The sequence below is a fragment of the Palaemon carinicauda genome, chromosome 38 (genome assembly GCF_036898095.1).
Source record: "Palaemon carinicauda isolate YSFRI2023 chromosome 38, ASM3689809v2, whole genome shotgun sequence".
In the NCBI taxonomy this organism is placed as follows: Eukaryota; Metazoa; Arthropoda; class Malacostraca; order Decapoda; family Palaemonidae; genus Palaemon; species Palaemon carinicauda.
In genome coordinates, this window is record NC_090762.1 from 56,060,371 (window position 1) to 56,082,620 (window position 22,250).

Consider the following 22,250-nt stretch of genomic DNA (forward strand, 5'->3'; position numbering starts at 1 on the left):
GGCTGCACAGTCTTCACTACTAATGGGATTTGATAGAGCAGTTGAGACATAGTGTATGTAGTATACAAATAACAAACCTCTTGCACTTTCTTAAAATATTCAGGTATATGCTTAAAACAGTTTTTTTTTATCTTTTTCTAAAGCCAGGGTAGGGTTGCCAATCTCTTTTGCATGAACAGTGAAGCAAAAATTAGAATTTTCAGTCCGTTCTGGCATTTTTAGCTACTCTGTATTTTCAACATAAAGTGCCTTTTAGTCTTCTTATTTATGGACTGATGAAACAGTTAGGTCTAATGCCTTTCATTGGGTAAGGTAAATAGGCAACAAACCAACCTGTCTTAATTTTAGGTGTGATTCTCAACTGCAAATTTGCTTTTGAGAAATAAATTAGGTCTTATCTTTAATTCAATTGCACAAAAAAATTAGCTTATTGAGAAAGTCTATCAAGTTTTTTTGTGATCATTCTAATCTGAAGAAGGGTTTTAATTCTTTCATTCTACCTTGTCTCGAGTATTGTTTGCATGTTTGATCTTCAGCTGTGGAATCTCATCTAAATTTGTTGGATAGGAACGTGCAGTCTATTAAAGTTTTTATTCCTAATCTAGATAGTAATCTCTGGGATAGGAACGTGCAGTCTATTAAAGTTTTTATTCCTAATCTAGATAGTAATCTCTGGCCCTTTCATTTAATTACTTCACTGCATGTTGCATAAGATTTTTCATTAATCTAACCATTCTCGGCACTCTGATCTTCCTGGACAGTACCATCCTGTTTGTAATACTAGTTAGGAAGTTGATTTTAATAGTCATGCCTTCTTCATCATGAGGCTCAATACTACAGAGTATTCTATAAGTTTTATTCCAGCTGTGACAAAGTTGTGGAATGATCTTCCTATCGGGTAGTTGAATCAGTGGAACTTCAAAAGTTCAAACTTGCAGCAAATGTTTTTGTGTTGAGCCTGCTGACCTAAGCCATTTTATAGTTTATATATGAAAGATCTGTTTTAATGTTGTTGCTGCTCTTGAAATATTCTATTTTAACTGTTCTTTACTTTTCTTGTAGTTTATTTATTTCCTTATTTCTTTTGCTCACGGGGGTATTTTTTCCTTGTTGTAGCCCTTGGACTTATAGCAGCCTGATTTTCCAACTAGCTTTATTGCTTAGATAGTAATAATGATAATGATAATGGGAGTAGTGGGTTTGTTGTGAAGTGAATGTAACCTTCAAACACATTGTGTATTTTGTTGATTCTTTGTCTCCCAGTCCCATTAATTTCTTGGTATAATTGATTAGAAAACCGAAAGATTGTTTTAATTGATTGCTGGGACTGAGGGATCCATTTGCTCATTGGATTAATAGCCGAGTTGCTCTATCTTCTTGTGTTATATAGACCATGAAAGCAAGCTAACTAAAGTGATCAATAACAGTTGTATGAAAAATTTAATAATTTCTTTATAGAATCAGATTTCTTTCATTATTTAAGGTTGGAAATTGTTATGAATAAATTTGTTTCTTTCCAGATCCAGGTGTTTTGCATCTTCTAGACTTTGTAGCTCAAAAACCACAGCATAACTGGAGATATAAGAGCCAGCATGTACCAAAATCATGGCCAGCCCTACAGCCCTCTATCATCATGAGTACCCCAAGTTCAGGCACTATCAGTCCTCAGGTTATAATGGATATGCCTACCACTGTAAGTTTCATTTAAATTTTGGGGGAAACGCATTATTTGCCAAGATTGGTAAATGTACCAAAGTGACTAGTGATCATTAGTGAGTAAGTAGTGCTCTTGAGCGAATGACTAAATACAGCAGTGTTCTTAATTGGCTATTTTGGGGGAATTGGATTTTTTTAACTAATGCAAAATTTTATGCAGAGAATAAGAAGTAATATATGGGAGTTAGGGTAGTTAAAAAGTATTTAAAAAAAAAAAATTGAAACTACTAAAATTGTCATTAGCATACTATGTGGACATGAATAATTTACACTTAGACGTCATATTTTTCACTTGCAGGCACGGTCACCTCTTGATCACACTAATAAGGTGGTTTTGACTCCAAGAAGTAGAGGAACTGCGTAAGTAATTTTTATTACATTATAGATTATAAATTCAACAAAATAAGGAATAATTATAGAATTCATTCATATCTATTGCAGAATAGAGGGTATTCTACAATGGTAGTAATGCCATTATGAAATGTCTTCTATTATAACTATTTGATATTGAATACAAATACAGTTTTGTATTTGAAAGAGGCTTGATTTTATTTTCTCTTTCTTGGATAATACATACAATGCCAGTAGGTTATTTGAAGAAATTTTATTCATCATTAACTCTGGAACACAAACCTTATTTGTTCCAATACATCTACAAACCCTCTTCCTTTACATAGGATAGATTTATAGCAAAGCTGGAATACATGGCCGTTAAAATTTATAACAAAGTGTAAATAACCGACTGGTAGTTGTCTGTCGGTAGCGGGGAAGTATGGAATGATATGCAGCGAAGCTGGAATACGCGCCCGTTGAAATTTATTACAAGGTGAGAACAACCGACTGGTAGTTACCAGTCGGTAGCGGGAAAGTACAGTATCCCCTTCCCCCCGCCAGCTCACTGACATCCACTTTGATTTCATCCGGTGGTGTGAACAAACGTTCCAACCACTGGAGTAACTGGCTTGCACTAATATTTTTTTTTTACTTTTTCTTTTCCAGTATGTTTGGTTGTGTTTGGTGAGGTGAGAATCCTGGAAATGCGTGTATGCTCATTGTGTTGGGCTGTAATTGCGGTACCTTTATGTCTAGAAGGGAGACTGATGATCACCTTTTGTGTCCAGTTTGTAGAGAACACTCCTGCAGCCAGGCCTCACCCTGTGACTATTGTCAGTCTTAGCCATCCTCCCAGTGGGAAGCGTACGGTAGGAGGAGGAAATCAAAACATGATTCTTCACTTTCGCAGCCTTCCTCATGGTTGAAGAAATACGACTTCTTTCCCTTTTCCCTGGTACGCTTACTTCGGTCTCTTCCACGGGGGTCACCTCCTGAGTGTCGCCTTCCTTCGGAGGATACTCGAGGTAAAAAAGATGGCTTTTTTTACTTCAGGGAAACCCTCTAGGCAGCAGACCCTACCCTTTCCATGGGCCTGAAGGGTTCGGCCTCTGAGGATAGGCTGGTGGAGCCATTGAGGCTCTGGATTGGGGCCCTAGACAGGAGATATTTTTTGCTTCTACCGGAGATGTTATCAGCTCGTCTCCATACAGAGCTGATAAGAGAAGTCTCTCTCCCTCCTTATTTCATGCCCCTGCAGGTGCTCTTCTAACAGAGCCTCTTGCTGGAGTCCTTCTTTGGAGTGCTCCACCTCCACGCTTTCCCTCTAAGGTACACAAGTGTTAAGGAGCAATGCATCTCTCAACAAACAAGCAGACACTTCTGCTCGCACATTGAGCTCGTCGGCCCTCTGGAGCCTAACGGAGGATAGAAATGCAAATGCACAGACCTGCCTGCAGGTGTTGGGAATCATAGCTTTCCCATAGACAACTCTGAAGTGCCAGCGTGCGCCTGTGCATGAGCTCCCTAGCTCTTCAGAGCTATCTCAGGATAGCCACCTAAAATGCATCTACTATTGCGCTCTCTCCCCTGACACTCTAGGTGAGTATGTGCTCTTTGAGAGTCATCAATTCACTCTGGATTGTAGAAGCACTAATGTTCCTGAGCACACATCTACCTGTGTGAGTGTGCCGGGTAGCTCTGCTCTTATCTCAGTCTCCTGACCCTGAGGGAAGGGGATGCGATACAAAGCGCATGCTACATCAGCGTGCTACCTGTGTGTGTGCACCTACAGCACTCGCTGCTACAACACGCCTACTTGCTTCAGCTTACTTATCAATAGTCTGGCATACAACACCTTAGTTTTCTTCCACAGGTGTCTAGCACTGACACTTTTCAGTTTTAGTTTAAATTCTTAACTCGTACCCACATCAATTATGTAACCGCTGGCAAAAAAATGAAAGTATGGGGCTAGTTTTAGATTAGAATTTATATAAGCAACCAAGGAATTGAATAGTTGTGCTGCCACTAGAACTTTTGATGTGACAGAGAGATGGTGCGAAATTGGAAAAAAGGCGGAGGATAATTTGAATCATGGTGGATTTTTAAGGAAAATGAATATGGTAATCTAAATGTTAGTACCATCACCATTAAAGCTACCATTATAATTATCGAAAGGTTTGAGAAAAAGAAAGATAAAGGTTGCTAAGAACGCAACCATAATTCTGTTTACATTTTGTCAGCTGGACACGCATAGATAAAAACTGATTTCATTGATATGGAATATTCCCTCAAATAGGCTATTTAGCGCAAATTTCATGTCAGTAATATGCTGTATAAGGTAAGTGTTGTTTGGTTATCTTTATTTTCTATTGTTGTACCAAGGCCTAAGATATACTACCAATAAATATCACTTAGAATTCAAGGAGCGATTTTCATAATGGTTGTATAAGATGACCCGCAATTTTCAGGGGTGAATTTTGGGATTTAAAGGTCGTCTTATGCACAGAAATATAGGGTAATTATAAATTGGGAGAAGTCATACCTCACACCCAAGCAGAGGTATGAGTGTGGTCATCCTGATAGATATGACTGCAGTTAGTCTTTCTATCAGACAATCTTATCAGCAGGTTTAAAGGGGTAGTGCAACCCTTCTGTCCACAAATAATACTTATTGTTCAAAGTTGGCAAGTCGTCTTAGCCACCTTTCTTAGTTGGAGAAGCTCGTTCTTCAGTGGAGTACTAGGCACCATACATCATGTGGGCAGACAGCAAATCTCTTTTAAAGTTACACAATGCTTTAATTTCTTTTTAAACTAACTGTGGTAGTGAAATATACTCTTCAGCCACCCCAAGCCCCTTAAGGATCTTAGATTCTATACACCATACTGGTATTAGATTGGCTACAGGAGCCTTTAGAACTTCGCCTATCCCAAGCCTTCTTGTTGATGCTGGATAATTACCTTTAGACATTTATTGAAAGTCTTTTATTGTTCGGTATTTATTTAGGTTGCATAAACTTCCTAATTCTTTAGCCTATCAGACTGCAAACATTGTAAGGCACTCAACGTATTTTGAGTTATGGTTTTCGGTTAAAACAATTATTAGGCAATCTTGATATAGTTATAAGGAAGGTGCTTTCATTTAAGATATCATCAACTCCTCCTTGGAAATTACCAAAGATATCTTTTTGTAAACATTTTATTGGTGTAAAAAAGAACATGACTGACTTGCAAGCCAGGTCCCTTTTTATGGAACATGTTACCGAAGATAAGAAATCAACTTCTGTATATACTGATGGCTCTAAATCTGATGCTGGGGTTGGATTTTGTGTATATGATAGTGCGTTTAATTGTAGAGGTTCACTTTCTCTAGTATCATCTATATTTACTGTCAAACTATGTGGCATACTAACTGCTATTGAGAAAATAGCATTAAAAAAGAAGGGAAATTTTACCATTTTTAGTTATGCAAGAAGTGTCCTACAGGCTGTAAAAGTTTTTAATTCCAGTAACCCTTAAAAGTACAGGGTGGTTTTAAAAGAGGTAGCGGTTGTATGAATGAGATTTTTATAGTTTAGGCAGATATGCGAGAAATATTTAGCAAAAGGTAAGGAGGTGTATGTTGCGTTTATGGATCTGGAGAAAGCATATGATAGAGTTGATAGGGAAGTAATGTGGAATGTTAGGAGGTTATATGGAGTTGGTGGAAGGTTGTTGCAAGCAGTGAAAAGTTTCTACAAAGGTAGTAAAGCATGCGTTAGGATAGGAAATGAAGTGAGTGATTGGTTTCCGGTGAGAGTGGGGCTGAGACAGGGATGTGTGATGTTGCCATGGTTGTTTAACTTGTATGTTGATGGAGTGGTGAGAGAGGTGAATGCTCGAGTGCTTGGACGAGGATTGAAACTTAGACGAGAATGACCATGAATGGGAGGTAAATCAGTTGTTGTTTGCGGATGATACTGTACTGGTTGCAGAAACAGAAGAGAAGCTTGGCCGATTAGTGACAGAATTTGGAAGGGTTTGTGAGAGAAGGAAGTTGAGAGCTAATGTGGGTAAGGGTAAGGTTATGAGATGTACGAGAAGGGAAGGTGGTGCGAGGTTGAATGTCATGTTGAATGGAGAGTTACTTGAGGAGACGGATCAGTTTAAGTACTTGGGGTCTGTTGTTGCAACAAATGGTGGAGTGGAAGCAGATGGACGTTAGAGAGTGAATGAAGGTTGCAAAGTGTTGGGCGCAGTTAAGGGAGTAGTAAAAAATAGAGGGTTGAGCATAAATGTAAAGAGAGTTCTGTATGAGAAAGTGATTGTACCAACTGTGATGTATAGATTGGAGTTGTGGGGAATGAAAGTGACAGCGAGACAGAAATTGAATGTGTTTGAGATGAAGTGTCTAAGGAGTATGGCTGGTGTAACTCGAGTAGATACGGTTAGGAACGAAGTAGTGAAGGTGAGAACGTGTGTAAGAAATGAGTTAGCAGCTAGAGTGGATATGAATGTGTTGAGGTGGTTTGGCCATGTGGAGAGAATGGAAAATTGGTGTCTGCTAAAGAAGGTGATGAATGCAAGAGTTGATGGGAGAAGTAAAAGAGGAAGGCCAAGGTTTGGGTGGATGGATGGAGTGAAGAAAGCTCTGGGTGATAGGAGGATAGATGTGAGAGAAGCAAGAGAGCGTGCTAGAAATAGGAATGAATGGCGAGTGATTGTGACGCAGTTCCAGTAGGCCCTGCTGCTTCCTCCGGTGCCTTGGATGACCTCGGAGGCAGCAGCAGTAGGGGATTCAGCGTTATGAAGCTTCATCTGTGGTGGATAACGGGGGAGGGTGGGCTGTGGCACCCTAGCAGTACCAGTCGAACTCGGTTGAGTCCCTTGTCAGGCTGGGAGGAACGTAGAGAGGAGAGGTCCCCCTCTTTTTTGGTTTGTTTGTTTGATGTCGGCTACCCCCCAGAATGAAATGAAAAAGCAGATGTCTGGCAAAAAATGCTGAATTTTAGTTGCTACCAAGATGATATCCCATCCTGTGATGATTTTATACAATAATTGGGATGGGGTAGTTAATAATAAGTTGACAGAAATAATTATTTTATATATCCTTGGAGGTATAACATAATGCCCCAAAAGTGGGAGACTAATAGTCGTCTACGCATTGGTCACACAAGGTTGACAGACGAGCATCTACTAACTGGCCAACACCAGCCCTATTGCTATGACTATTTGGTACCCTTGATAATGAGACATTTGTTGATCGAATGCCCCACTTATAGTACCGAAAGAAATAGATATATGTTTGAGGCTTAAGGTGAGAATGGCAGGTTCATCCTTGCCAAGATTCTAGGACAGGATGTGTTGTACTATGCTAGCAGTATTTTTAGATTTATTACAGAAGTAGGTCTTCTGAAAGCTGTTTCAATTTTATAAGAACATCCTTGTTTTTATTGTTTTAAATTGAATACACTTTTATTCTTTATTTACAACAATCAATATTGGCGTTGATGACCTCCGATGTCAGGATGCCAGAGAATTCTAAATCAACCAACCAACCACCCCAAATCCTTTCAGTGATGTTGGAGGATAGCTAGTTGGCCTCCAGATGGTACAAGAGGTACGGGCCAATCTTTCCAGATGGCTGGATGAAGGAAACCTTGCCAAAGATATCCATGCCCCAAGATTTGCAACATCTCAAATATTGTAGAAGAAGGGGTGGGGCTTTCACCTGGGCCACCTGGTTCCGTCTGGTGTTTGGTCAGCAGAAGTGCATCTGGATCAATGTAAAGGAGTGACAAGCATTCCAAGAAGGTTTAAGGAGGCTCTTGGTAGTAATGATGACCACCACCAACACCACTGATGTAGCTTATGTTAATTAGAAAGGAGGAACACTACCTCTTTTGAAGTCAACAAAGCAGATGCACATCAGGTGGTGATTCAGGCAATAGAGCAATCAAGTTCAACATAAATGACTTCAACCCAAGTGATATCCAGATGTTAGCATCTTTAGTGCAGATCACAGACTTACTTACAGAGCTTCACTAGGAAGTTCATGTGTAACGACTGTGGAAGTCTAATGCACAGCCTTGATCCTTATCTTCTGACTGGAGATTATAACCTCCCCTCCTCGCGGGAGTTATTGATATTTGTAAAGAGCTTCAATCAATCTTGACCACCCTAGGACCTGAGGCCAAGAAGTAGACATGACTTATGTTCTCAAGTGTCTCATGCATGCCCTGTATGAGCCTTTGGGAAGGTCATCAGACAGACTTCTAACTCTCAAGACTGTCTTTATATTAGAAGTAGCTTTGCTAAGAGAGTTGGTAAGTTGCAAAGACTTATCTTATTTATCTCCAAAGGGTGGAGTAATGTGTCTTGGATTGGAGCCTGAATTCGTGACCAAACACACAATCCGTTAACATCACCCCAAGTTTATATATGAAAGTTTATGTTGTTACTGTTCTTAAATTATTTTATTTTAATTCTTCATTACTTCTCTTTTGGTTTACTTATTTCCTTGTTTCCTTTCCTTACTTGGCTATTTTTCTGTGTTGGAGCCCTTTATCTTATAGCATCTTACTTTTCCAGCTAAGGTTGTAGCTTAGCTAGTAATAATAATGATAATGATTACGTGAAAATCTAATCAAGGCCTTTTACGTAAATAAGCGTAGGAGATGATGATGATGAGGCCTCTGTGGGGCTATCTAAAGAGGATTTGACATCTAGGGCCTAGTCAATTACTTCCTAAGGGCTGGTAGAACTAAAAAAGAGGTGTCAAGAATAGTGTCTTTCTGACTTTGTGACACAACCAAAGAGCTTACATTTCAAACTTTGAGGTGGTCAAGGTTAGGATAGTAAAAAGTTGAACTTTCTTTTTTTATAAAAAGAAAAAAAAAACTTCTCAGCCCTAAACAATGACTAACTGTGCTTAAGTTATCTATATGATGCACATGATGTTTCCCTGCAGTGTATCTTGCATTTTCTAAAGTAGGTGATGAATGCAAGAGTTGATGGGAGAAGTACAAGAGGAAGGCCAAGGTTTGGGTGGATGGATGGAGTGAAGGAAGCTCTGGGTGATAGGAGGATAGATGTGAGAGAGGCAAGAGAGCGTGCTAGAAATAGGAATGAATGGCGAGCAATTGTGACGCAGTTCCGGTAGGCTCTGCTGCTTCCTCCGGTGCCTTGGAAGACCGCGGAGGTAGGAGCAGTAGGGATTCAGCGTTATGAAGCTTCATCTGTGGTGGATAATGGGGGAGGGTGGGCTGTGGCACCCCTAGCAGTACCAGCTGAACTCAGTTGAGTCTCTTGTCAGGCTGGGAGGAACGTAGAGAGGAGAGGTCCCCTTTTCTGTTTCATTTGTTTGATGTCGGCTACCCCCCAAATTGGGGGAAGTGCCTTGGTATATGTATGTATGTAGTTCTTGTTTGGTTATGGAAATAAGACACTTAGATATTAGTACATTCATTTATGCTAATGCTATTCAAATAAATATGCTTGGAGTTTGTGTAACAAGGGAATTTAACACTAGAAAAAAATCTTAATTGTGGGGAAAAATAGAAGTTAGGGACCATAGGAAAACCTAGCTTAACCATCAACCATATAAGATTGGGTACCATACATTAGTGTTATAAGAATTTTGATATTTTTAATCATCGAACATGTTTTAATGTTAACTTTCAATCCACTCTTGAACCCATGAGGTACTGATGTGAGGTGTTAGTAAATTTTTCCACTTCATTAGGACTTAGGTGTCACAGGGAGAGAGGTATGAAAACCTTATGATGGTTAATAATTCCTTGGAAATGTGAATGGTGCATGAATATTTCGTATCAATAAAATGTGTTTCAGAACTAAAGTTAATGTGCATCATTTATAAATACTGTATGTAGTTGAATCATGAAGTTCTGGTATCAGTTATTTCCTGTAATTTTGAAGCATTAGGTCAGAGAGGTATGAAGAGCAATAATTATTGATGAAAATTAATGTTATCATATAGTTATTTTAGTTTCACTTCTTTTTATAAATTTTTTTTCTTCATCATTATTCAGCAATAAAGGAAAGAAAAAATCATAGTCAGAGAGATGGCAAAACTAATTTTATATTTTTAGATTATACAGCAAGTGTACTTCTAAGTAATATTTCATATATCCCAGGTTCCAAATATCTTTCAAAGAATTGTGGTGAGCATTAATATAATTATTTTAAAAATTCCTCAAGTCTAAAAGGGAGATGGGATTCAAATGTCCATATTAACTAAAAGCAGGATGTAAGGAAAAATTGAAAGAAAAAAATGCTTTTCCTAAATAAAATGAAAGTTTTTTTTTCATAAGCCTAGTTGAGGTACCACTTAGAAGTAGAGCTTAGAAATTCATGGAAATTGATCCCACTTGGTCCTGTCCTGTGCTGGCCACCCCAACTTCCATACAGGACAGGAAGCATGTCATTTGGTAGTACCTTCGATGCAAGTCTATTGAAAAGGTAGAATGAATGTCTTCTAATTCCTTCCTTCCTCTCACTTGGGAATGAAACATCTGTGCCGTTACATCGTGGCTCTGACACTGATGCTGGTATGCTACATTTCTGAGAGCCATTCTTATTAAACTTAATCTATAAGTAGTAGCTCTCCCCAATCTTTTATTAATGATGGGGAGAATGGTGAAATGAATACCAAACCCTCTTGTACCATGTAATTCATTCAAGACCAAGTCTCCGGTATGTAAGCATGTATTGGCCAGGCCCTATCACCCTGCTTATCCTTATGTTAGGCTGATAGGAGATTGCTAGAAGAAAAAGAACACATCTTTGGTTATAGGTAGACTTCCTACCCCCTAATAAAGGAGGCTTTATATTTTTAAAGAATGAAGGGTTTGTATACACGTAAGACCACATGAAAACTGAAAAAGAAAGCAAAGCTAACACACCAAGAGACACAAGGATGTAAAGGGAAAGTGAAAGGGAAACACGTGGGTAACACGCGGTAAGCACAAAGGATCGGGGGACACAAAGGGTCGCACAAGGTAAGAGAGAGCGCGGCGAGATGTTGATCACGTCGCGACCAGAAACTTCCTGACGATTCGACCCGAGCTAGTACGCTGCCCGACCCCGGGTCGCCTCAGGGCACGTATCACACTGACTGAGCTTGACCCCGTAGAAAACGGGAAGAGGGTAAACTATACAAAAACCTGGTCGGTTAGGTAGAGTTACCAGTAACTCCTAAGAAAGTAGTTCTAGGTAAGTATGTTAGGAAAAATACAAATTACTTAAAAATTTGTGATTTTTACTTGCTATACAAACCTGAGTCCTTTAAAGTTAACCCTCCCACTTCAACTATCCATCTCAGTCCTGAGCCAAAGTTCAAAAGGGAACAGTCCCTAGACAGGCGAGTGGCTGGGGCTATGTGCTGGTGCTCATCGCCTGTCGTTAATTGCCTCATTAATGATTTCAACAGCCGCTCTAGCTCTGCTTAAGACGTTTCCCTATTTCAAAAGATTCAGGTTTATTTAGCTAGGAAAAATACAAATTGCTCTTATGATTTTTTATTTTTCTACTTATCTTGGATTCAGGTATTTTCTTTGTTTTTCAGACCCAGAGATATTACCCCGGCACTACCAGCAAAGCCAATCAATGCCCCTACCAACCAAAATATATCGCCCAAAACTGATGCTGTGGAGTTGGAACCCTTCTACTATGGTCAGATAGAGGGTGATCCATCCCTTGGAAGAGAAATTAATAACTACTCATTCTCCTGTCATATATGTAATGTAAGTTGCAAAGTTTTATGCAGTTTAGTCAGTAGAATGAAATACAATCATTAGAAAGTAGTTATAAAAGCAAATTAAAAAGTTATGGTTTCTTGTAAAGGATAACCATGTTTAGGTACAGAGATCCTTTTCAGGGACAATTTTATAGTTTTTGTTTTCAGTATAATATATATGTGCTGTGATTTTATGTACCTCATTTTGGAAAGAAGCAATAGAAATTTTATGAACTTCCTTTTGGAAAGAAGCTATAGATTTTTATCTCTATTCCAGGACACGTTCACCACTAACATAGACTTCTATACACATCTGAAGGGCCACATTGGGCAAAGAAGTGAGAATCACAAATACTGTTGTGACTATTGCACTGACCATCTGGAGACACTCGATTCTAAAGATTATCATCAAAAATTTGTAAGCATTTTGTTGATTTGCACGTTATTTTAGGGGTGCGAATAAGCCCCCCATTATTTTGGGGTTACTTCAAACTCTTGCAACTGTTTGGTTCTTGATAATTTTTTTTTTTCATTTAAAAACCATTTGAAAGAGAATTCTGTGCTGTAAAAGTTGTACATAGGATTTTTTTTAGCATATCTATTTTTTATTAATGTTAAGAATTCGCTTTCAAAGTTGATTATTTTTCCTATGGCCTTTCCCCAATTATGCAAGAATTTGGTCAATCCACAGCCTCGCATAAATGGAAAATCGCACATTTTGAAATGCATAACTGGAATAATTCCTTTAGGGGCCAAGGCCAATGGCAACTTACCCATTCAAACATTTTTACTACCCATTTTCAATACTTTCCATGTACTATACTGTAGTTTTTCTAAGAATTATTCATATAAATAAATAAAACATTTAAAATGTTTTTAAGTTATATAATTTGAAAAAAGGTTAAGATTACACCTAGGATAAGTGTAAATACTATATATTTCCACGTATAAGACTACCTAGAATTAGGACAAATTTTAATGAATTTAGGTCATATCTGTTTTATAAGAAGACTGGTGAATTGCAAAATCATGTGTACAGACTAGCTTTTGTTTTATCATTTAAAATCCAAAATTAACTCAATGCAATTTTGTATCATGCTTTACCTAATCAAGCCAAAAAGCATGGGACCTAAAACGGAAATCATTGTTTTGTTTACGTTCATCTCCGAATCATAATTAATAAATTCATTTACACATTTGTGTTTAGGTTAGTTTTTGCAGTAACGAATATATCTTACCAAGTATTGATGATACAATAATTTTGTTCTTGCAAAATGTTGTTTTACTTCCTTTTTTCTTAGAACTTCAAAATAATGAAATGAATGCCATTTTTCAATATTAAACTTACCCGATGATCATATAGCTGTCAGCTCTGCTGCCCGACAGAAAAACCTACGGGCGGAATACGCCAGCGATCGCTATACAGGTGGGGGTGTACATCAACAGCGCCATCTGTCAAGTAGGTACTCAAGTACTCGATGTCAACATAGAACCAATTTTCTCTCTGTCGTGCCACTGGCAAGACCTACTAAATACGCTGTTACTAACTGGATTTGTTTTCACAACGATTTGGTGAAGTACACTTCCAGTTTTGAGCTTTCGCTATGCAGGGGTTTTATCTTCATTTCATAACTTGAACTCGTTTTGGATAGATTTATTTATGGTGACGAAGAGAGTATGGACTCTCTTTCACTTTTAAATGGCCGACCCTTCCCTTAGACGAGAAGTGTGTTTAGGTTTTTGGTAATTTTGCTTAACACGTTATAGATCTATATATTTTATATCTCTCCGCCTTTATAGGCCTCTTCGATTAACTTTCCATTTATTATAAACATATAACAATAAATTTTTGTTTGTTTATATGCGACCTTTCCTGATAGTAGGCGGTCCTAACTTGGAACCGAAGTTAATTAACATTGAGCCCGTTATATCGTATTTGACCTTTAAAGAATTTAATACTTTTTAAATTTTAATGTTTTATGAAAGAATTTCTTTGATAGTCTCGTACTGTTTTCAAAGATGAACTAACGTTTAGTTTTTAGTCTACGCAGTTGTTGACGTTCAGGACGTTCAACATGCGCTCTATCGTTACGATAGAGAGAGAGTGTATCACGGTTTCACTTTGCAGTAAGAGTAAACCGATTCTGGCGTTTCGTTCATTCTTTCTTAGCTTAAATGGTTTAAATTCTAAATTAAAGGAACTTTTTTGGAAAACCTTTCAGTTTTTTTTCCTTTAGCAAATAACATGTTTTAACGATATATAATTGGGCTCTTCTCTCAGGTGCGAAATCAAGAGAGAAAGAGAGAGAGAGATAGAGACGGAGGGAGAGAGAGGAGAATAAACGTTTCGTTCAAGCTGGTAACGTTGTTCTCGTTTTTTACTCTCCTCCCTAGTCGCTGTAGGGGAAGAAGGTAAAACGTTTTCTAGGGTTTTATTCTTGTTCCCAGGCTATGTGCGGTGAGAGATTGTAAACGTAGTTTATTTGATCTAGTGTTTAGTCTCTTTCCCAGCCACTGAATTCTTTATCTTTATTTATGTTTTCTGTTGCATTGTACGACTGTTTTCGCAATTACTACCTTTTAATGAAGGATAGGATTGCGTGTTTCAGGTAGAAATCAGTTATAGTTTCGATTTCAGTGAAATAAGTGCAAAACAGAAAATCAAAGTGATAAAGTGATATGCGCAAAGTGTTACAGTGTTGCGTCCGAGGGTTCGTCTGTTCGTGCCAGTCGTTCACCTAGTCCGGGACCTCTTACAAGCTCCCAAGCCCAGGGGAGAAGTAATGTCGAACGACTTATGGGTTCCACAGGCCTTGATCAACGAACAGACGTTTTTCCCTCCGTGGTTTCGGGCGTATCTACCCAAGATCGCCCCACCCACACAAAGACGAGAGAGCCCATTTATTCCTCGTCTGCGGAAGAGGTTTCTCGTAAGAAACCATGGACCACATCTCGCAGCTTTTTAAGTGCAAGTCGGTCCCTTCCGCCCAAGTCCAACGGCCCAGGTGTAGCCACTGGGTCAGTTCGGACTCGCTGCAGTCATCCGACGACTGCACACCTCCCAAGAGAGGCAAGGTGGTACCGCAACAGGCAGTAACTCCGTCTGTTGCCGCACCAGCTGTTTTAGACCCTCAGTCACAACGGACAGTAGCTCCGTCTGTTGCCGCTTTTGTAGACCCTAAGTGGTCTTTACTGCAGTCTATGCAGACTCAGTTAGCTGCGGTTATGCAGGAGTTTCGTGCGGAGAAGGTTGACACTGCTCCCGTTAGCCTACGGTTGTGCGCCCAGCTCACGCTGAGGCTGCCTGCTCCCACACTCCGGCTGCGGAGAGCTCCACCACCGATGCGCAGTCGACCCTGCCAGACGCATGTTGACGTTAGCCGACGTGCGGCACCCTCCGTTGACATGCGTGAGCTACCGCATCAGCAGTGGGAAGGTGGAGTCAAGCTGCCGTGTTTTGACGCGATGCGTTAGTTTCCGCAACCCACGGCAGTCCCCACCACGCACCACCACTCCGCTTTGGTTGTTGCCTGCTCCCACTCTCCGACTGCGGAGAAGGTTGACGATGCACCCGTTTGCCTACAACCTGCCACGGTTGTGCGCCCAGCAGACGCTGCGGCTGCCTGCTCCCACACTCTTGTTGTGAGAGCTCCTCCACCCATGCGCAGTCGACCCTGCCAGACGCATGCTGACTCCCACAGACACACGGAGCACTCCGTTGCCGTGCGTGAGCTACCACAAGCTGCCGTGTTTTGACACGGTGTGTCAGCCTCCGCAACCCACTGTGGTTACCGCCACTCGCCCGCAGCAGACTAGTCAGTCAGGAGTTGAGGCTTCCCCACACAGCTTTGGTTGTTGCCAGCTCACAGACTGTCAAGCAGTTACATGACGTTGCCTTCTGGTCTGCTACTAATGCACCAGTGCTGTATGTCCTCACGCACCTGTTGTGGTTGACAGTTCAGTTTTTGACAGTTCACAGACTGTCAGGCAGTTACATAACGTTGCCTTCTGGTCTGCTGCTAATGCACCAGTGCTGTATGTCCTCACGCACCTGTTGTGGTTGACAGTTCAGTTTTTGACAGTTCACAGACTGTCAAGCAGTTACATAACGTTGCCATCTGGTCTGCTGCTTATGCACCAGTGAGACCCTCACTGAGATAACCTAGCTTTCCTCGGACATGGTTCCTGTAGATGAGAAAGTGCTGTTCTCCCTCCTACTGATATTCCTTTGAGGACTCTGTCATTTGGAGAGGAGCCTTAAGCTGCTTAGCCTCCTATGGACTTTAATTAAAGCATAACAAGGCTTCCAGGGATGGTAAATGGTTCCGCTTCAGTCACTAACCCCGTCTGTTGCCACACCTGCTCCCGTAGACCCTAATGGGCTTTGCTGCAAGACATGCAGTCCAAGCTTGTGTCCTTGATAGAGGATTTTTTACGGAGAAGAACCTTCTGGCCAACAACCTTCCTACCGGTTGGTTGTGCGCCCTGTTGACGCTGAGGTATCCTACTCGCGTCCGCCAGTTGAGGTGGTTCCTCCACCGATGCGACCCAGTGTGGGTTGCCAGTCGCACGTTGACGTTAAGCGACTCTCGGAGGTGGTTGTGGACGTTCAGTGTGTCACTAGGAAGACGTTCAACAACCAGCAGAGGTGACTTGTTGTGACGCAGTGCGGCAACCTCAGCAACCCGGTAGGGGGTTGACTGCACAACCCAGACAGTCTAGACAGTTTCGGGTTGACGCTGTACTTCCTCGCGTCCCCATGGTTGACAGTTCACAGACTGTGCAGCAGTACCATGATATTGTGTCCGGCTCCATCACGCATCCACCAGTGCGACCGGATTCAGCGAGTCAGACGTTGCCCACTCCGTTGCCGTTTCCTCATCAGTTTCGGATGAGGAACCCTCTGATGAGGACATTGCTGAACAAGACGATCAACCCCCAGCCCTGCTATCCATCCAGAAGATGCTGAAGAAGGAACGCTGCCCTGTCAGGCTGTGGATGAGTCTGGTTAGGACACTGTCATCCGTGGTTCAATTTGTGTCACTTGGAAGACTACACCTCCGTCCTCTTCTGTATCATCTAGCTTTTCACTGGAAAAGGACAAGACGCTAGAAGCGGTCTCGATCCCGGTTTCCGGAAGATAAAGTCTGGTCTGACTTGGTGAAAGGACTTTATCAACCTTTGAAAGGGTCTTCCCCTGACTGTTCAGACTCCCAACCACGTTCTCTTCTCGGACGCATCGGACGTAGGCTGGGGTGCGACATTAGGCGGTAGGGAATGCTCGGGATTATGGAACTCGAGTCAAAGGACAATGCATTTCAACTGCAAGAAGCTACTGGCAGTACGTCTGTCCTGGAAAAGCTTCAGGTCTCTCCTTCAAGGCAAAGTGGTGGAGGTGAACACGGACAACACCCTGCTTTGACATACATCTCCAAGCAAGGAGGGACCTTCTCTCTGACATGGTACGAGTTCGCAAGAGACCTCCTCACCTGGTCAACAGGTCTAGACTTTTCACTAGTAACGAGGTTCATCCAAGGCAACTTGAATGTCATACCAGATTGTCTCAGTAGGAAGGGACAAATAATTCCAACAGATTGGACCCTCCACAAGGATGTATGCAAGAGACTTTGGGCCACCTGGGGCCAGCCAACCATAGATCTCTTCGCAACCTCGATGACCAAGAGGCTCCCAATAGTTTGCTCACCTATCCCGGACCCATCAGTAGTTCATATAGATGCCTTTCTACTAGATTGGTCACATCTAGATCTATATGCATTCCCTCCGTTCTAGATTGTCAACAAGGTACTGCAGATGTTCGCCTCTCACGAAGGGACAAAGTTGACGTTAGTTGCTTCCCTCTGGCCCGCGAGAGAATAACTCACCGAGGTACTTCGATGGCTAGTAGACGTTCCCAGAACACTTCCCCTAAGGGTGGACCTGCTACGTCAGCCACGCGTAAAGAAGGTACTCCAAGGCCTCCACGCTCTTCGTCTGACTGCCTTCAGACTATCGAAAGACTCTCGAGAGCTAGAGGTTTTTCGAAGGAGGCAACCAGAGCGTTTGCTAGAGCAAGGAGAACATCCACCCTTAGAGTCTACCAATCGAAGTGGGAAATCTTCCGAAACTGGTGCAAGTCAGTATCCGTATCCTCGACCAGTACCTCTGTAACTCAATAGCTGACTTTCTCTTATATCTGAGGAAAGAACGATCTCTTTCAGCTCCCACTATCAAGGGTTACAGAAGCATGTTGGCATCAGTCTTCCGTCACAGAGGCTTAGATCTTTCCAACAATAAAGATCTACAAGACCTCCTTAAGTCTTTTGAGACCACGAAGGAGCGTCGTTTGGTTACACCTGGTTGGAATTTAGACGTGGTTCTAAGATTCCTTATGTCAGACAGGTTCGAACCGCTTCAATCAGCCTCCCTGAAAGATCTCACCTTTAGGACTCTTTTCCTGATATGCTTAACCACAGCTAAAAGAGTCAGTGAGATTCATGCCTTCAGCAAGAACATCGGATTCTCATCCGAAACGGCTACATGTTCTACAACTTGGTTTTCTAGCCAAACACGAGCTGCCTTCTCGGCTTTGACCAATACCGTTCGATATTCCAAACTTATCGTATGGTTGGAAATGAACTAGAAAGAGTATTATGTCCTGTAAGAGCTCTTAAGTTCTATTTTAAAAACCTTTACGAGGCCCGTCTGAAGCTTTATGGTGTTCAGTTAAGAATCCATCTTTGCCTATGTCAGAGAATTCTTTATCCTATTTTATCAGACTGTTAATACGAGAAGCTCATTCCCATCTGAATGAGGAAGACCAAGCTTGGCTGAAGGTAAGGACACACGAAGTTAGAGCTGTCGCAACTTCCGTGGCCTTTAAACAAAATAGATCTCTGCAAAGTATATTCGACGCAACCTATTGGAAAAGCAAATCAGTGTTCGCGTCTTTTATCTTAAGAATGTCCAGTCTCTTTACGAGAACTGCTACACTATGGGACCATTCGTAGCAACGAGTGCAGTAGTGGTGAGGGCTCCACCACTACAATTCCCTAATTCCATAACCTTTTTAATCTTTCTCTTGAAATGTTTTATTAATATTTTTGGGTTGTCCGGAAGGCTAAGAAGCCTTTCGCATCCTACTTGATTTGGCGGGTGGTCAAAGTCATTTCTTGAGAAGCGCCTAGATTAGAGGTTTTGATGAGGACCTTTAGTATGGGTTGCAACCCTTCATACTTCAGCTCCTAGGAGTCGCTCAGCATCCTATGAGGATCGCGAGGCTCAGTAAGGAAGACGTACTTAAAAAGGCAGAGTAATTGTTCAAGTCGACTTCCTTACCAGGTACTTATTTATTTTATGCTTGTTATTTTGAATAACTGCTAAAATGAAATACGGAATACTTAGCTCATAATAATGTCAACATGTAATGCTGGTCTCTACCCACCCCCCTGGGTGTGAATCAGCTATATGATCATCGGGTAAGTTTAATATTGAAAAATGTTATTTTCATTAGTAAAATAAATTTTTGAATATACTTACCCGATGATCATAAATTAAAGGACCCACCCTTCCTCCCCAATAGAGACCCAGTGGACAGAGGAGAAAATTGGTTCTATGTTGACATCGAGTACTTGAGTACCTACTTGACAGATGGCGCTGTTGATGTACACCCCCACCTGTATAGCGATCGCTGGCGTATTCCGCCCGTAGGTTTTTCTGTCGGGCAGCAGAGCTGACAGCTATATGATCATCGGGTAAGTATATTCAAAAATTTATTTTACTAATGAAAATAACATTTTATTCAATTTTTTTCCCTAAATGCTGCCTAAAACGGAATATATGTTTTTTTTATATCACAGATCATAAGCAAAACGCATTTATAAATCCAATGATACTTAGAGCTTTTAGTAAATATGTTATTACAAATATTTTACTTACCGTATCCATACAAACTCCTGCGCACGTCGCAAAACGGGAAAGCCATTTTGTTTGCATTTATTCAATAATAACAAACTACCACTAATGACCATGATAATTTACGCTAGTTCTAAACTGTTACAAAGGATAATTGTACATTACGTTTCCAAAATACTTTTCCTAACTTTAGTTATAAGTCAGTTGGATTTCATACACACGTCAATTATGGAACCACCAGCCAAAAAAAAAAAAAAGAAGAAAGTACTAGACTAGATATCGAATTATTGGGTTACCGGTATAACATTCGATTGTGACAGAGATGGCGCAAGACTGGAGAAAGTGAGGATAATTTGAATTGTGATGGATTTGTAAAGAAAAATTAATATGGTAATCTAAATGCTATTCCTACCATCATTAACACTACCATTAAACTTATTTAATGGTTAGAGAAAGATAAAGGTTGCTGAGAATGTAACCACAACTTCATGTTTACATTTTGTTAGCTGGGCTCTCATAGATAACAGTTGATTTCATTGTTGATATGGAATTTTTCTTCAAATAGGCTATATATTATGAAATTATGCCAATAAAATGTAAGGTAAATATGGTTTGGTTATAGTTATTATCAGTCACTATACCTAGGCCTTTCAATATACTTGAAAAGACAATAGATTTGGTACGTTAAGTGGTACTTGACTCGCAGACTTTGAACGGCTTCGCAGATACAAAAAAATTTAATTTTGAGAACTAGCGACTACATAAATGGGAATCGCATAATTTGGGATCGTAGTGTAATCATCATAGTGTATTTCAAGGGTATTTAATGAGCGGTGGTGAGCCCCTTACCTCAAATCCAGGAATTTATATGCTACATTCATCAAATGCCCACATGAGTAAGACATTGACTGCATAATATATTCTCGCCTGTGTACCTTCTGGACAAATTTTACTAATCCTTCATGCATCTTTCAACATAACCGTAATATGAAAGTTGCAAATATATAAATGAACAAAGATATAGCAATGAATATAACTTAGAAAAATGGACAGCAACGTTTATGATACCATCGGAAAAAGAAGAAAAGTGAAATTCTCTTTCTGAGGAAATCTGAGAAAATTGTGGTGTTAAATTATATGGGATACTAACATGAATATCATTCTTCAAATTCCTGAAGAAGAAAAAAATAAATAAGGTATCCTGGTCAGAAAAGAGTTGCATAAGGGACTGGATGCACTTGAATAAATATTTAAAAATTATGTTTTAGCAATGAAACAAATTGTTTTTGTTGAAAAACTATTTAGAAAATGAAATATAGTGCACGGTTCGCTCATTTGCACACTTAACTACTTGTTTGTTGTTGATAATGTCATTGTGTGAAAACTACTACTCGTTCCTCGTTGGCCGGTTTGTTTTCTAATAGTTAGAATCTATTTGGTCTGTCTGGTTTCTGGGCCTTTATGCATACAGTTGGATACATCTGAGTGTATGCACGCCAGTTGCTCCGGTCTTTTACCAATAGCGGTGGGTGTCAGATTTATAGAAGTGTGTGCATTTGTTTTGCAATTGTTATTGATTGTGTGTGAACAGAGACATAACATCTGGTAACGAGGATCATTTTGAACCATGTCCTCTGAAGATATTTGCATTTTAAAGTAATTAGATCTCAAACTCTTGGAGTTGTTTTCCCAGAAACTTTCTACATCACCTGCTGAGCTTCCCAGTTCGCAGACCAGTGCCCCAACAAATGAGTCAATTGCCAGCACAGTCACCCGAGTTCAATTTTGACCTTGCAGTTTGTCTTACATTTTAGATATGGTTCAGGCACTTTGAAAACATTTTCCGTGTGGAATTTGCATCGCAGGATAATTTTTGGGAAGTTTGAACATCGCTGCGCTAACTGGGGTCCATTGAACATAACAAATTTTATAACTATCCTTCCAAAGATGCTACACGACTACAGTTCCGATGAAGTGGTTTGCATTCTCAAAGAAATTTTTCATGAGCAGTCATCCTTATTCAACATTATATTCCAATGCTTGAACCTCACCAAGTCGGAAGGAGATGAGTTTGTCACGTATGCAGGCATTGTGAATTGCAGATGTGAACGGTTCAAGCTAGCCTCGTTAACAAATAATCAATTCAAATGTTTAATTTTTTTGGGGGGGGGGTGCGGCTTTCGTTTATCAATCTACAATATCATCCGTACACGAATACTAGCCAAACCTGAGCAAGATCCAAGCATTTCACTCCAGCAAGTCATTACAGACTGTCAATGCTTCCTTAATCTCAAACACTACACTATGTTTTAGGAAAGCAATCCACCGGCACCCAGTGTTGTGAATGCAGTCCATCAGGTTCATTTGGCTCTACAGTATTTATAATTTTGTTACATCTCCTTACCCTCTTCCATCTTGCCATCCAACCACTTAACTTTATCTTCATGGTGCATCTGTAGGTTTTCTCCATGTTGCACACTGGTGCTGAATGGCCTCTCAGCCTCAGTGTTGGGCTTTCTGGCCCAAATTCATAAGCTGATTTTATAAGGATTCAA

At 40.5% G+C, this 22,250-nt stretch overlaps 1 protein-coding gene across 3 annotated transcripts in view; it reads left to right on the forward strand.

The window, feature by feature from the left end:
- The window catches only part of LOC137630640 (uncharacterized), a 154,037-nt gene that overhangs the window by 71,155 nt on the left and 60,632 nt on the right, over positions 1–22,250 (forward strand). For all 3 annotated transcript variants that reach the window (XM_068362250.1, XM_068362252.1, XM_068362251.1), the window contains exons 15-18: positions 1,521–1,693; positions 2,015–2,076; positions 11,614–11,791; positions 12,062–12,202. In XM_068362250.1, the coding sequence (XP_068218351.1) occupies positions 1,521–1,693; positions 2,015–2,076; positions 11,614–11,791; positions 12,062–12,202 (554 nt within the window). The remainder of the gene's footprint in view (positions 1–1,520; positions 1,694–2,014; positions 2,077–11,613; positions 11,792–12,061; positions 12,203–22,250) is intronic.